The 16,780-nt window shown below is 37.6% G+C and overlaps 1 protein-coding gene across 1 annotated transcript; it reads right to left on the reverse strand.

Annotated features, from left to right (window-relative positions):
- Positions 1 to 316: 316 nt before the first annotated feature.
- On the reverse strand, positions 317 to 16,425 carry LOC136263954 (pyruvate dehydrogenase phosphatase regulatory subunit, mitochondrial-like). Its single transcript, XM_066058623.1, has 19 exons — positions 16,094 to 16,425; positions 12,090 to 12,223; positions 11,656 to 11,737; positions 11,524 to 11,605; positions 11,133 to 11,214; positions 9,598 to 9,719; positions 9,520 to 9,540; positions 9,396 to 9,468; positions 6,569 to 6,745; positions 5,819 to 5,943; positions 5,155 to 5,288; positions 4,806 to 4,922; positions 2,080 to 2,177; positions 1,904 to 2,031; positions 1,681 to 1,823; positions 1,428 to 1,629; positions 1,292 to 1,381; positions 1,062 to 1,241; positions 317 to 933 (listed from the first exon to the last, which is right to left on the reverse strand). The coding sequence occupies exons 1-19, from the start codon at positions 16,417 to 16,419 to the stop codon at positions 496 to 498; spliced, it is 2,754 nt and encodes a 917-aa protein (XP_065914695.1). The 5' UTR covers positions 16,420 to 16,425; the 3' UTR covers positions 317 to 495.
- Positions 16,426 to 16,780: the final 355 nt, after the last annotated feature.

Here is a 16,780-nt window from a genome sequence, read left to right on the forward strand (position 1 = left end):
ATAGGGAATGCTTGGTTAGTTTACAGCTCCATACACGGTGTAAATTTCATTCCTGATAACACTCTCATCAATCCCATTGGAGATCATGGTGTATGCATGGAGTAAATTGTATTAATATCTAATCATCTGTGTAAGCCTTGCTGTTGTTACTCTGACGACAAATTTATTTATACCTTGCGTTTCTGAAGCCACAGAATTGCATGTATTATATATGTAGCTATAATTATGTTATCGACCACATACACAATCTACTTTAAGCATTTAAAGCTCCCAGCTTGATCATCTGACAGAACAGTTTTTAACAATATACTGTGCATATAATCATTATAGCTATAATTATATATCATCACTCAATCATTTTACATAATCTAGTTACAATACATCATTAATAATGTATGCAATAAGTTAATCTAATGTGACAAAATATTAATTACTTAAATACAATTATTTTAGTTACAAAAGGTAACTTGTACAGAAATATGTGTACATGTATTATTATATACGCATGCGTAGTGACTTTGGATCATAAGCATCTGACAGATTAGTATTTTCTGGATACGGTACACCATCAGTATTGTTGATCTGATAGTTAACTTTGGGATCATAAGCAGCTGATAGACTGACATTTGCTGGATACAGTACACCAGCAATGTTGATCTGATAGTTAGCATTTAGTATGTAATCTTTAGTGACTGGGAGAAGTTCTCCATTACTCCCTGGATTTCTGACCAGTCCCATTCCTACAGGTCTACCAATACTATAGCCATATGCAGCTGAAGTGAGGTAGCCAACAATCTTGTCATTTCTCACGATGGTCTCGTTACCCCACATAAGATTGTCCATGTCAAATTCTTGTAAAGTAAAAATAGCAACACGTTGCTTGATTCCTTCTTTCTTTTGTTGAATCAGAGCTTGTTTTCCTACAAAGTTGTCCTGTCAAAAAGAGCAAATTATGGCAGCAGCTGTATATGTCTTTCATATAACAACAGCAGTATACAGGAAGACAAATACACCTGAGACAACTGCTATTTGAGGGGGTAGCTATAGTTGATTGTCACTACCTTTTTCATGTCTACAGTAAAGCCCAGTCCAGCCTCCCATGGGGTAATGGTGGTGTCCACCTCACCTCCCCAGTGACGATAAGCTTTCTCAATTCTGAGGCTATCAACAGCATAAAAACCACCATTGTGTGGACGGATACCATCAACACTGAACAATTTGTTGTACAGTCCATAGGAATACTGTAGGAATGAATATATAGGTAGACCACCAATACTACCCACCATCATACCTCATTTGGTACATACAGTTCCCATCCCAGTTCACCAACATATGATACACGAGATGCTCTCACTGATGGTACATATCCAATCTCAATTACCTATAAACACATCAACATAAAGTATTGAATACATAACATTAACCACCTGTGATGTTCCAAAGGGAAAATTGTCATCATCAAGAGGATGAGAAGTGACTTGTTCTAGTAACTTTCTGGAATGAGGTCCCATCACAGCAACTACTGTATACTGACTGGTCACATCTCTTAGTTGTACTGAGGATGGTAAGTGTTTACTGATCCATGCTGCAACATGTGTGGCTTGAGCTGCTGGACCCACTACAAAGTATCTGTACAACAATAATATTATTGGTTGTACAAGACAAAGACTATTATCTCACTTGTTAGGTGCAGTTCTGGTGACAGTACAATCAGTCTCATATCCACCTCTCTCATTCAACATACCAGTGTACACTATCTTACCAACTGGTACATCAACATTGTTAGAACATAACATCTGCATACTCTCCACTACACCATCACCCTGTGTGTGATAGGCAGACTGTATTACTGCTCTCTTTGAATCTATTGCACTGTATGTTTGCATTATACTGTTTTGCTTACTTCTACTTCAAACTTGGAAAATGAGGTCATGTCAAACACACACACTTCATTCCTACACTTTGTATGCTCCTCATGCACATTATCAAACCAGTTTGGTTTACCAAATGTCCCCACAAATTCTCGAGACTCTGTAGAGCATTACATCACAACAATGACCTGCACGAGTTACTACTAACCATCTGGTGATCTTGCGAACCAGCTGGGTCGTTCCCATCCCATTTTGGCCTCCCAACTAGCACCAGCTATGTCAAGTGTTGAGTGTAATGGAGAACACCTATGTGGTATAAAAACCAAATCACTGTCATAGCACTGCCAAATGCCATGAACATTCTGCATGTTCATGTGATAGTAAACATACTGTAGTTTTGTTGCATTGTTCTATAAGTATGGGCCTTGGCCAAGTATTGTGGTAAGTCTCGTCCACATTTGATGCTATTAATTACCCACCCACCTATCAGGGAACTTGTGGTATAGCAACTGCACCAAAAAATTATCTAAGAAACATAAGATGAGTCTTTGTATAGGGGGAATACCCTTGGTTAGTTAGCAGTACAACTATAGTAGTGCAGTACATATTCTGCAGATGCAAGTTTTCTTACTAAGCAACTATAAAGGATTTCTAACACTGTTTCATGTGGTGACTGTTCTATTAGAGTATTTTCATTGACTGCTCTATTAGAGTATCTCCGTTCTTGTTTAAGGTTATGGGTTACCAGATAAATAATTTTGCAGGCGCTTTGTTTATAGTTCTGTTTTAACCGTTTTGCTTGAAAGAACTCACTAAAATTACGTGGAATATTAACGTACAAGTAATACCATAAGCGGTGATACACTCAACAAGGGAAGTACTCGTACAGAAATGCAGGTACTAAACAGTGAAACTGTTGATTGCTATTCATCAAAAACCAGGTTTCATGGGAAGCCACATCGTGATATTTAGCATTAATAAGCTATTACTTAGTGATTTCTAGGTCCTCACGAACGAAATGAGTTGTTAACCGATTGTAACAGCACTGTAGTGGACTCGCAATATTTCCGTAGCAGAACTAATCACCATTATCCTTGAAAGATATGATAACTAACCAGCCTATAGTCAGTTTTCCCACAAAGTCTCCTCGACAGGACCTAGATAATATAACCACCCATCGATACTGCCCTAAAAAATTAGTACTAATTAGCTGACAGTTGCTATTTTTGATGAATAATAACCACATTAAGCAGTAGCGCTAAACGCTGGTTCAACCATATTGCGGGGACTTAATTTTACGCTTGACTATCTTCCGCAGTAAATTATTAACACTCACTTTGTATGATTCCTCCGCTATTATTACGTGGCTATACAACGCTTTGAAGTTAACAACCTTCTCACTAACACCTGCTCGAGTTTCGTGCTAATATTGCACCATCCATTATCGCGCATCGAAAATAATAACCTATTATTAAGCGCCTAACCCGTAACCTTAACCATATATTAATGTTTTGGGGCCAGGGGGCATAGCCCCACAGATCCACCATTGTAGATTTATGCTCTTATACTGATTTTGTCTTTGCCAAAAAATCCGCAACACTGGCCTGGGCTTTGCTTGTACTGATAATTTCAGTAGGAGAAACCCCCTCGGCACCCCCCTGGTTAGTAGTTGTAGTTATAGTAATGTATCTTCACTATTATGTACCACTATCAATTACTGAAATGTAAGGTGGCCATTCCGCTTCAAATTCAGTTATGTTCCACCTGTTATACAGCATTACTAACTAAGAACAGTATGAGAAGCTCCATCCACAGAAAGTAGTACTGAAACCACAAGATGAATTACTGCCATTCAACACTTATACAGCAGTGAGGAAAGAAATGGGATACAAAGGAGAACAAAGATAAGTGACGTGTACATTGTAGCTGCTGTAGATGGCAAAAAGGCATGTCTTGGGCTGAAGTGAAGTTGAATAGTGCATAAATCAAGCCCGTAGCCTTATCCACAGATGAGTTATGCTTGGTTAGAGGAATCAGTCAGGCAGTTTGATATATTCAGTTGAATCAGAGCTTATGAGCCACCAAAGGCAGCGAAGGAGCATGAAACTGAGTTCCATAAATTACGTCACTGCATTTGCTTACGTCATGTGCAAATGGTTATGTAATTGACATGCACAATTCCATGTGCAACAATGGACACTCCAGTCGCACTAATTGAAATCAAAGTAGAGACAAATTTGCCATTATCGAAGTAAAAAGAAAGACCTCAGCCAAACTTCACCATCGCCATGTGTCACTGCCACCATCTTGTAATGTTGTCATGCGCAATTCCATGTATGGCTTCAAATAATAAGATTATACTTTCCCTATATGTGACCCGGTCTGCGAAAAGGGCTCTTATAGCCTTTCCAATTATCCATGTTTGGCTAATCATAACTCCTAATCTACTAAAGCTATCACCATGTAATTACATCCACAGCTACTGCCAGGTTAGGGTTGTTGAGTGACCAAATTGTAGGCTTGTACCATATTCACCAGTCACGTTATGGGTTACCATATATATGCAATTGGAAAGGCTATAAGAGCCCTTTTCGCAGACTGGGTCACATATGGAAATTATTCGGCGATTGATTTGGACTGTGATGGCACCTGGCAGGCAGTGCAAGTTTCATGCTCCCCTTGCTGCCTTTGGTGGCTAAGCTCCTGGTTAAATACAAAAAAGAAACTTATTTGAAGGGTTTAGGGTCACTCTGAAGACATTTATGGGCTTGGCCAATACTGCCAAGCTGTTATGAAGGAAAAGTGAGGCTGTTTTTTGGTGATATTTTTGGACAAGAAAGCCCAAACTTCCATGATGCTGATTATACAGTACTATGTACTGTGAGATTAGTTTAGTGAATATTTATTATGTACTCTTGACAGTTACACACTTACTTGATATTTCTGCCGAATCTGTACTCCATTTTAGGGTATACCAATGTGTACTTCCTTCCCAAGACCTCCACAGCACGATCATATAAAAATCGTTTGCTCATGTCATGTGATCCAACCCTACAAGGAAAATGAATAACAACAGTTAACCATGTGGATAAAGGGGTCTTGCAGACTTCCAAGTACACAGACACAAATAATCGAACTACTTGGTAAATGGAGAGCTAAAACTTTGGTTATTTAATGCTGGTAGGCATGGCAGCATTGTTGTAACAAGGAGTAAAATTGTGGGTTTGGAAAAGCTACCATATGAGGCACCCTTGATATGTGTAACAGACACTTTTCCACATACCTAGTAATATCAAATGGATGTAGATCATATGGAGGGGATCCATTAACTATCCATTCAGACAATACATGACCAACACCTGAAGAATTCATTATTCCAACAGAATTGAGCCCAGCTGCAACGAAGTAGTTTCTCACCTTTAAAAATCCATAACATTGCATCAATTAAAATGTGATATAAATTTAAATATAACCCAGCCTCTGGCCAGTTGTGGGTGCATGCCTAGTTTCCTGAAATCTGTTATGTGTGTATGTCATTTATACCAGTGTGAGCAAAGAGTTACGAACTACAAAAGGGCTTAATGTCATGATACTACTTCACTGTATTAATACCCAGGAAGTTTTGTCCTTCCCAAAAACTTTAAAAAAGGCCTTTTCACATACAGTGGAACCTCAGTTATCTGGACTTCACTGAACTACGAAAATGACTGCTCTATTAGAGTAGTGACTGTTTTATTAGGGTAGTTGAATAATGCTAATATATTGGTTATTTATATACATAGTTTCAGAGATATAGGTTTATGAAGCAGCACAACATCAACTTATTAGGTAGGACAGGAGTGCAATTGAACAATAAACAATGCACAGCTACCAAGTCACACATCCAAAGTTAAACATATAGTGCAACACATTTCTTGTGGATATATGTATACTAGCGTAGTATTTACCTCAGGGGCCTCTCCTAATAAGGCTAGAGTATCAGGAGTAAAGGATTCTGGTCCATTGACTATCTGTCTTATTTCAACTGTCTCTAGCGCTGGTACTCTATATAATGCTTCATCCATTAGTTGTTCTGTAAAACAACATGAAATGTAATAACATATGCCATTCATAGATACAAGGTATGGGGGTTAACAGAGTTGGGATAGTTACTTCAGAAAATTAACTAGTCACTAGTCCCATGTAACTTAGTTACAGTTATAGTTACTTTTTATAATGTAACTAAGTATCTAGTTACTTTCATATATAAGTTATGCTTGCTTGTTAACTTTTGTAATATGACTAATGATGCACACACTTTATAAAAATAACAATTCTGTAGCCATTTCAGCTCAGTTTCAACTGTTACGTCAAGCTGAATCATGAAGAACAGTACACAGAAACTGTTTACAAAAATTGGCTGTAGTACAAAAATTGAAGTGCTCTTGCTTTTAAAGCATAATTACCTATGGTTACAATGTAACTATCGTAACTTAGTTACTTTCAGGCAGTTGTAACTAGTTACAAAGCAAGTAACTAGTTATATTACTAGTGCTTTTTAAGTAACTAGTTACCCCCAACTCTGTGGGTTAATACACGTACCATCAGGTAGTACCTTGCAAAGAAACCAAAAGTTTCATAATGATCAAAATCATATACTCTGTCACTGTGACAGTGATTCTCATTTGCTCATACACTCAGTGTGCCTGCCCACTTACGTAAATGATCCCAGTCTTCAGGTAGCAGTTGGTACTCAAAAGGAGCAGGAACTCCATTAGTGAAGATTGGTTTACTGACTGGTTCATATATTCCCACTAAAATTCCACCACTCCACTCTCGTGCATACAAGTGTGCATCTGGATCTCTCATTCCTGGTAACATGGTGTCTACTGCATCTATATATATAATGACATCATATTAGTACATGTGTATATATCCTAAAAACATGTACTGTATGACTGGAAAAGGTTTGCATAAATTCAGAAACGTAAGATAAATGATTAACAAATGAACACTAAACAAGTGTAATATTAAACAAAGATATACACTATACAATGTGTGGATGTATATGTGACCTGCTGAGTGAAAATCCGACTTGTTGGCATAATTCTGTTTTTGAAATATGTGCCATTGAAATACAACACATGCTAAATAATTTAACACACGTTTTAATCGCTTCAGTAAACAGTGAAGGAAACACAAATCAAAATACGTATTTAATATACCAATGGATTTGCCTCTTCATGGAGAGTAATCTTGTTTCTGTACCAAACATAAGTTACTTGTGTTAATTTATGTTGCGGTAAATTGTAACTTTGTTGTCGCCATTTCTAAGCTTGAACAGCCTTCTTGTTTGATGGCATGGTATATTTAGGCCAAAAACATACCTCGCTGAATGCCCCAGTTCATGGTGAAGTGAACAGAATGACACAAGTCCCAACTCTGTAGTCTGTTGCACTTGAGATTTGTGATTGATTAAACAAGTTCCTGTAAATTTATTCCACTTAGGCACTGTTTGATTGTTTTGCTTTTGTTGTTGTCTCTTGCTATAACTCTGAAAGCACTTACCAAATAAGGCTGAAATATAACAGCCCATTGGTTTTTCCCTCAAAGTCATAAAATAAAGTTATAGGAAAATACAAACAAGTTGGGTTATTGCTCAGTAGGTCACTTTTGTGTACTTACATGGGTGTTGATGTGTATGTTTAATGTTGTTTTTTAGTATAGAAAAATTAATTTTAGCTTTTTAAATCAAAATATTTAGTAAATACGCTGAACCAAGAGTTCATAATATTTTATTTGTGAACTCTTGGTTGAACTTTAATATTATTTTATTTTTAGTTAAAATTAATTTGCTAAAATGTAAAAAAGCATTTGGTTTTTAAAACAACACTAGTGTGTGTGTTGTGTGTGTGTATGTGGCACATGCGCGCGCACGAGTGTGAGGCAGCATAACAAAGTGGCTAGAGCATTGGCCTGGTAATCAAAAGGTTTGATGCCTGATTATGCCAATTTGGTGTTGTTATTTCCTTGAGCAAGAAACTTTACTCCAGTCTACCCAGCTATATATGTGGAGGACCTGGCATCATCTGGGAAGCAGCCACCAGCCGTCATCAATGGGACCAGTGCACTGGGAAGTAAATGCCCAACTGTACTTGCTTAGCAATATTGGGGTCGTTGCAGAACTTTTGAGTTCCATGACCTCTCTTTGTGAGACCTCCTACGGGCTACTAGCCCTGTTCCAGTAGGATTTCCCTGCACAAGCGTTGTGGTGGTGCTGGTTTGCAAAGCTATGTTTTTCATGGCTGCCGTGGGCTGTGTGTGCGTGTGCATAGGGTATATAGCATAGCCAAGTGGTTAGAGCACCGGCCTAGTGATTGAAAGGTTCCAGGTTCAATGTCTGGGTATGCTAAGAAACTTCACTCAAACTGTTGCAGTGTACTCAGCTGTTAAATGGGGACCCGGTGACCTGGTGTTACCATATGGGACTTCGGGTGCCTATACACTCTACCTGCAACTTCCTGGAACCATAGATAATAGAGTACTTAAAAGGGATAGGAAACGCAATAACATGATGTCACAAAATACGTACATTTCTATTGGAATTCTGTGTAGTACGTCACGAATATACTCGTTACGCTTGCTGCGCTTGTATCAAAGAGAAACAAATTGTTGTAACGACAGAATTTTGTAACCAACGACTGTGAAACTTCGCTACAGTGAACTCAAGTAAGTAATCGAGGGAAATAGGATTGTACCAACCCTCAAGGAAGTTATACGCAAAATTAAAGGAGATTGAAAGTGAAAAAAAAAACGGCCCAAAAATTACTTTAAACCACTTTACTTTCTTCGTAAATATATTCTATCCTTTTAACTGTGATAAACCTATTCCTTACCATTCAACAGAGGGAACCAGAGGAAATATCGGAGCAAAACAGGAACTGTTGCTTGAAGAAACGACTAAGTATCTTCAATTTTTAACCAAAAGTTTAAACCACCTTGCAGTACAACGCAACGGTAAAAGACTGTGTTGGTGACACGCCTAGCTTACCACAAGATTCGAAAGTGGAACCGGCTATAAAAGAAGCGGTATGGGCGAGGCATGAAGGTACTATGAGCGAAAGTGTGACAGCGTGTAACAACCACGGTCAATGCGATACGCTTTGTTACAAAATCTATGGTCTGAATTCTCTCGCCAAAATCTCTCACATAGGCCTAAATACTTGCTGTAGTCTGTTGGATTACTATTTACGCTGCTTAGAACACTAATTCTCATGCTTGAGCACAAAACTGTCTTGTCCTTTCAAGTCACGCGTAACGGAAATCAAACCGGAAATCGCTTGCGTTTCCTATCCCTTTACTCTATTATCTATGCTGGAACTTACTAGTACTGCCCCCCAGGGGATTTGCTTGTTCTGACTTGTAGCACTTAAGCACACAGGTGTCCCAGTGTTGACATACTGGGTGGGTAGGTGTGATTATGTTATTGCTTTTTGTGTGCATGCATGCATGCGTATGTGCGCGTATAAAAGTCTATTAACCAACCTTCAAACGGCTTAGAGACAAGATAGTTATGTTCAGTGGAATGTAGAGGTATTTTAACTTTAGGATTTGATAACTACAATAGATATCACATGAAACTCTGTATAAGAATAATTGGATTACTGACTTTTCCCAAATCTCTTGCCCACTATCAAATAAAACACACATGTTAAACAGTAACTTTATTAGTGGAATAACTACATACCTGTCCAGCACAGTTGACAAACACTTCACACTTCACATCTCCCTGGTTAGTCCTCACACCACACACTCTATCATTACTGACCAACACTTTATCAACAGTCACCTTCTCTATTATCTTCACTCCTATAGTGACATGGCATTGTCAGTTTATCCCATAGAGCAGCTGTGAACTCTGACAGTCAGTTATAAGTTTAATAAAATGAGCTAAAGGCCAAATTTAAAGACAAGGAAGTGGTATCTTATAACAATCTGCCCATGCAGGGCTGTTATAGACAAGGAAGTGGTATCTTATAACATAGATCTGCCCATGCAGGGCTGTTATAGACAAGGAAGTGGTATCTTATAACATAGATCTGCCCATGCAGGGCTGTATAACAGCTGCACTGTGGAGAAATTTCCCCTTCTTTTACACCTGCAGGATGAGTTGATGTTTTTCTATTCAAAAAGAAAAGAAAAAAATCAGGTGCTTGAGTGGCATGGTTCATGTTTCACTATTAAATGATCATTATCATGCTTGCTATATATGCAATAAACATTTTGAATACAAACTGTCCATATGTCTAAACTTATTTTCTGTGGTCAAATTCAGATGTTACATAGCCTGCATAGACATTTTACCATAAGTTTTGCTTGTAATGAACTTTGTTTATAGTTTATAGCACTTGCTTTTTCAGTTGACGCATGAAGGCTATGAAATGTTTAAATTCCAGCTGTACATGTGACTGGATTTGTGAAAAGGGGTCTTCTATCCACACACATCCAATTCTATGAACTTGGAAAATCATAACTCTGTGATCAAAAGGGATAAAGCCCTGAAATTTTGAATTTTGTCTATAACTTAAGTTATATATTTATGCTCACTACTGACTAAAGTTTAAGCCAATGGTCTTTTCCAATTAATCTGAAGTTATTAATTAATAATTGGGTGGGTATGGAAGACCCCTTTTTGTAAATCTAGTCACATATGTAATCAGTGTAAAATAAAATAAAATTAGATAATTTCATTTTTATAAAAAAATAAAAACCAAGTTATCTAACAAGTCACTGAATAAGCAAGACAATTCTAGATTACTAATGTATATATAATATCACACATATACACAACTACACACTGATAAGAGTTCATAATTATATAAGTAAGGGAGAGAGTATCCAGTTTCCAATACAGCTAGTCTGTACAAAGTCACCAGTCAAGTTTACCTTTGATCAAATTAATACTTCTTTTGGTGATAGGAAACTGTTGATTGGTGCTTATTAGTGTCAATGAGGTCAAGGCTTTATTCTATGAGCAGGATTAACCTGTTACGACTCAGTGATATTCCTGGATGTATCACAGTTAGACACTCTCTCCCTTATATTGTATTATGAACTCTTGCAGCATACAGTATGATGGCAATGATATCAACATACACATCAACACACCTCTCATTGTATCACAGTAAAGTTATTGTGGTATTTAGTGAACAAAACGCACTGTAGTATACATACACTACTTGGCTAAATATAATATGCTCTTACTTTTAACACTTCACTTACCCTTTTGAGTTGCTCCTTTTGCAAAAGCCTGACACAAATCACTTGGACCAAGTGTGCCATCACCGGGAATCCATAGGCCTCCCTATATACACAATAAGGACTGGTGAAGTTGAAAAACAATAAACTTTATAACTGCAAAGTAAGGTAGATATTTTTTGAAAACAGGTAATTGGATATAAAATAGATACTGGATACTATATAGCTGTGTAATTAGACAAATAATTTGGTTCCTAATTAAACTTTTGCAAATTATGTAATTTATATTAAATATAAAGGTCATTGCTTGGGGCATGACACTGAGTACTTGCTGGTATCGAGAGTTCATAATATTTATGAACTCTTGCCAGTACCCACTACCCAGAACACAATAGGAAATAAAACTGTAACTGACTTGTAAGTCATCGTATTTCATATGAGGCCATTTCTTGTAACATTCTTCTGGTGAGAGCATGTGAGTCTCAATACCAAACACACTGTGATAACAAAGATGATACTCGTGTATACCAAAACACTATACTCAAACCTTGCAAAAACACCAGCTCGCTGTATAAATTTCATCCGATCTTGTGTTCTTGCTATCACCAAACTGCCACATGGTTTCCAACCTAAGAAAGCATTAAAATTATACCATAGATGAGAATATGGAATTCGCTAAATGTGCTGTTGTAATTGTGAAGTTATATGATATTCATGGTAGGCTAGTTATATAAACACAGCAATGACAATCAATCAACAATAACTGTCACAGGTGATTTAGAGCAGTGCCCAGGTATATATTATTTCATTGAATCACTTGGGAGGCAAAAACAGAGCAACTTGGTACCCCAGCACTGACTGACTTGTAGTACATATGATAAATGGGACATACTCTTATGTGTGATGTATATGCTTTTATCATTCATCTACACTGTTGTTTATTGTTCACGCATATACACAACACAATAGTTATTTTCACACCTGTTGATACACCAGTTTCTTCTTCTAACTTGGGAATTAACTGATGTGCATATGTTGCAAGTCTTGTCTCACTTTCTGTTGCCTTTAATTGGGTGAATAGCCCAGCAGCATGCCAAGTTGAGCCACTGGTGATACTATAGAATACAGTTATATAAATGTTGTGCATCATTGCAGTAGTTACTACTAAACAGTATCACACAAAATAGGAACAATATACAGTGGAACCTCAGTTATCCGGACCCCATTCTTGATTAACTGAACTACAGAAACAACTGCTCTATTAGAGTAGTGACTGTTCTATTAGGGTATTTGAACAATATAAAATGGTTCTTTAGGTTATTTATATACAGTTTCAGAGATGCGGACTTTTCAGACTTATGGACCACCCCTGGTCCCAAGGGGTTCAGATAACTGACGTTTCACTGTAGTTAACTGGAAAATACATAGCAACGCTTTAGATGTGTAAGATCAAGCACAGGTAATCCCTGAGTACAACCCATTGCTACAGCAAATTTATGACCAATCTTTTATGGACTGATTTTAACGTACAGTACCATAGTACTGTATATTGGGATGAAGGTTTGGGCTTTTTTGCCCAATATCAAAAACCAGCCTCGCTTTTCTTTCACTAAACCTTGGCAATATTGGTAAGCATAATCAAATCCAAATACCTTCAGAGTGACCTCAAACACTTCCAATAAGTTTCTATGGAATTTTTATTTTTTTTACTGACCAACAAGTATAACTCAACTATGAGTAACCTCAGTTGACTCCTCTATTTGGTTTATTAACAACAGCATGGTAAAGGATACAAGGTATTGCCACTAATGGTATTGCCACAGATTCCATGGCTAGACAGCCTTTTAAAACTAATGTAGATGAATACATAGGGCAAGCCTACTCTATATAGCAATCTAGTTTTATTGCATGTTTGCTTGTAAGAATAGTGATAACTTATCAGTACTGACAGTTTATAGACATTCTACAATGTACATGTTCTCAACTGCAAAATTAGTTTTGCAACCATAACAGGAAACCTATTGTTTATTTAATTATTGAAAGTTTAAGTCTATGTGAGAGACAATATAATTATTTTTGGGCATACCAAATGTATTATACCAACACTGTTACTGCAAAGCAGTGGCTTTGTCATACTACAAAGCAATGGCTTTGTCACACTACAAAGCAATGGCTTTGTCATACTACAAAGCAATGACTAAGATGATGCAACATCAATTGTGTAGGCTGTGAAGCCAACCAAATGTGTGAGATCATTGCATAACAATTCCTGGAGGACAAGCTATACTACTTAAGTGTCACACTAATTAATAGTGTGTGTATATTGGATATCAATAAACTCAATGAAGTGTGTATAGCTGAATCCCTATAAGTTGGTAGTATTGCATCAGCCACATGTAGAATCCATCAGTCTGTTTACACTTTTGAATCACTAATATTGCATCAGCTACATACATAGAATCCATCTCACTCTGTTTACACACATTAACATGATTATGATGACAACTCTCCAGTCAGAAGACCTAAAAGACCTAATACCAAGTGATAACAATGGTAGAGAGGACAAAGGAATGTGATGATTACAACAATCTCACATATAGAGTATACTACAAAGACAGAGGAATCCGTTTGAATCACAGGTAGTGGCTCTGTATAGTGGTCAGACACTCTCCTCTCCACTATGATTTAACTCTTGCTAATACCAATCATATACTACATCAGCATGATTCTTTGTCACTAAGGTTATCTATGTACATATAGCCAAAGCCTAGCACTTTACCCAAGAACAAAAGTTCAATACACACAAAGCTTTAAAAGGATGTGCAGGCCACCTGAGTCGGTTCATTACTGAAAGCAAAGTGGCCATTCTGCTTCATTTTCAGGTATGTTCTACTCGTTACACATTGTAACAGATGAAGAATGATACGAGAAAGCCGGCAATCATTCCAATCATCTTAGAAAATATGGGACAGTTTCCATTATAAATGTGATAGTCAGCACAAGGGAGCCTGTTACAAGCTACTTACCAATCAACATCTCCATGGTAGTGAAAAAGAAGTGCAACACATGTAGGATAAAGGTACGTAGTTCCATGATGCATCATCTGCAGCAAGCGAAAAAGTACACCTTTAGGATGGCAGACAATGAAAAAATCACTCCCGTAGTGTTACTCGTAGTTGAGTTATACTTGTTGGTCAGTAGAAAATTCAGTTAAATAAAATTCCATAGAAACTTATTAAGAAATCAATATACAGAGGAACATTCCTCAGGTCTAGCAAAGCGGCCAGTTAGGATTGGCTCAGCAATGTGCCTTTCATCCCTCGGACTCACCAAAACTTCTCTGACTGCCTTCATACAGCTAGTGCATTAAAGAAGCCAGTTATTTACTGATTTAGTCTCGCCAGCTTTGTATTATTTCTTTTGTCATTTGATCCGGAAAAGACAATGGCAGCTGTAAGGCTGTTAAGTGAATTGATTCACTAATGGATTGTGAATATGATTATTTTACCTTATGTTATGATAAAGTTTATATTCACATGATTGCAGCAGGATGCGTGTCATAGCTGTGGTTCAACTCTGTAGCTACTGTAACTACCGTATGAGGGTGAAAGTTTCGCGGTTTAAAAGCAAATCACCAAAGTTTTCCCGCTAATTTAAATCAATAATTTAATGGTGTATATACTACCATAGATATAGAATACATAATGGATTGGAAACGCAATACAGTTATGGGCTCAATATGGTCACGTGATGAAATTTACGGGGTACAGGGACTTTTTCAATAGGCACAATACATTTTTGCCAAGTTTTTCTTGAAAGCAGTTATCTTGTTCACTTCATTGATATTTCATTTGCACTCTCAAAGGTATGAACTTTTCATTAGTGTAGCATGTAATGCTAGCCTTGTTTTCACAATTAAAGCCAGGAAAACCCCCACAAAAACTACTGTCATGTAGCCATTCTTTTGCTTTGCTTATGTGAAGTAACTGCTGTACCGAGCTAAACATAATTATGTGCACTCTATTACGATGTGGTGAAGCTGTTCAGCACTTCTAGAACTTTGTATGTAATACGCCCTATACACTAAAACCCCCACACTAGTTTTAAACACAAACTTTGCCTTCTTTCCTTCACACCTTCAGTTGTACAAACCGACTAGACAAACCTTCAGTCACAAACCAATAAATAGCTGAATCCTTTAGCAATAATTTAACGCTTTATAAAACCTGTATAGCAGCCTCAGTGTTAAGAACACCTGCAGTTTGTACATCTGGTAACGTTGTCATAAATCATGTGACTGTATCGACCCCATAACAGTAATCCATTATGTATTCTAGTGTCTATGATACTAAGTAGATATGTTTAAGCTTTCACGCAAAACTTTCATTTACAGTAGTTGCTAAGGTAGTAATATAAAACTTTAATGTTCTAATTGGTATGAAATTGCACCAGGATATAATACAGGCCATAAAATTAATCATTGCACATACCTTGTGAGAGAAGAGGTTTAGATTTGTACATGTACCAAAAGCTGTTTATATCATGCTCTTACAGCTCATTGTTGGATATTGGCCTTGCATGCTCCTGTATTTTTTTGCATGCCAGAAGAAAGGCTGGCTGGCGAGACTATGTTTATTTAGTCAGCAGAGATGGTATATGCCCAGGGAAAAAAAAAACGTACAGTTAATTAAGAGTAATTGTAAATTGAGAAAAAGTCGTAGTCAGTTGTGTCGAGGAGGATAAATCTCGGTAAGTGGCTGGTGAGACTATTACTGATTGGGGCACTAATACGTACCACAAATTTAGCAGTTTTGTTCTTTGTTTCAACCTTGGTTGAACGAAAAGCAACTATATAGCAATTACAGTTAAAGTGGTAAAACTATGCCCCGTTGCCATGGTGGCGCTAGTATAACGTGGCAACACCCAAGACCATTAACTCACATAGAGCTTATGTTAACTATACACCACAACAATAACACTAATACCTTCCCTGTTCCAAGACGACGACATCAGTCCATCCTAATTTCGCCAAATGATACGCAACCGAACAGCCGATGATTCCGCCCCCACAAACAACAACTTGACATTGGTCGGGAAAAGTTGCGTAAGGTCGTGGCCTTAGTCCAAGAGGCAACGAAACGCATGGCAAACGTCTAATTACAGCCCGCAACATTAGCAGACTACCTAAGTTGAAAGTTTGTAGCTCGAGACGTAGATAGCTTAGTATCTCAAACGCGCCACCGGTCCGGTCTACTATAAGCCTAGCCTTCAGGCCTTTCTTTATAACAGTCAACGAGTTCATAGAGAACATTACCAGTAAAACCTCCTAAACCGGTTTGGCATACGCGCTACCGCTAGTTGGTCCAGTCTACTAGCCTTCGTATATATAAACAGCCAACTATTTCATACCGTAGAAAACCGGTTTTATTTATTTACGTATCCAATTTACCACAAGGGAAGGAACAGCACAAAAGGCAAGCCTATACAAGGTACTGTCCTACTAGTAATACAAAACAGTGTAGTGGCGGATCTAGATGGGTTTCCGGTTGGGGTTTCGACAGAAACCCCCTTATAAATGTAGCTCATGCAGTGGAAGCATATCAAAACTTGTGTAAGATATTCCGGATTTCCGAATGGGTTACGTCCGTTTCGTATAAGGTAACACCGTCCTC

The sequence above is a fragment of the Dysidea avara genome, chromosome 8 (assembly GCF_963678975.1).
Source record: "Dysidea avara chromosome 8, odDysAvar1.4, whole genome shotgun sequence".
Taxonomy (NCBI): Eukaryota; Metazoa; Porifera; class Demospongiae; order Dictyoceratida; family Dysideidae; genus Dysidea; species Dysidea avara.

What these genes read in the sequence shown, in the direction of transcription:
- LOC136263954 (XM_066058623.1), bottom strand. Translation starts at nt 16,419, where the DNA reads ATGTTCTCTATGAACTCGTTGACTGTTATAAAGAAAGGCCTGAAGGCT. An exon ending in TGAAATACGATGACTTACAA is followed by an intron (nt 11,215 to 11,523) that starts GTCAGTTACAGT and finishes TTGTGTATATAG; the next exon opens with GGAGGCCTATGGATTCCCGG. An exon ending in TGTCTCTAAGCCGTTTGAAG is followed by an intron (nt 6,746 to 9,395) that starts GTTGGTTAATAG and finishes TTATATATATAG; the next exon opens with ATGCAGTAGACACCATGTTA.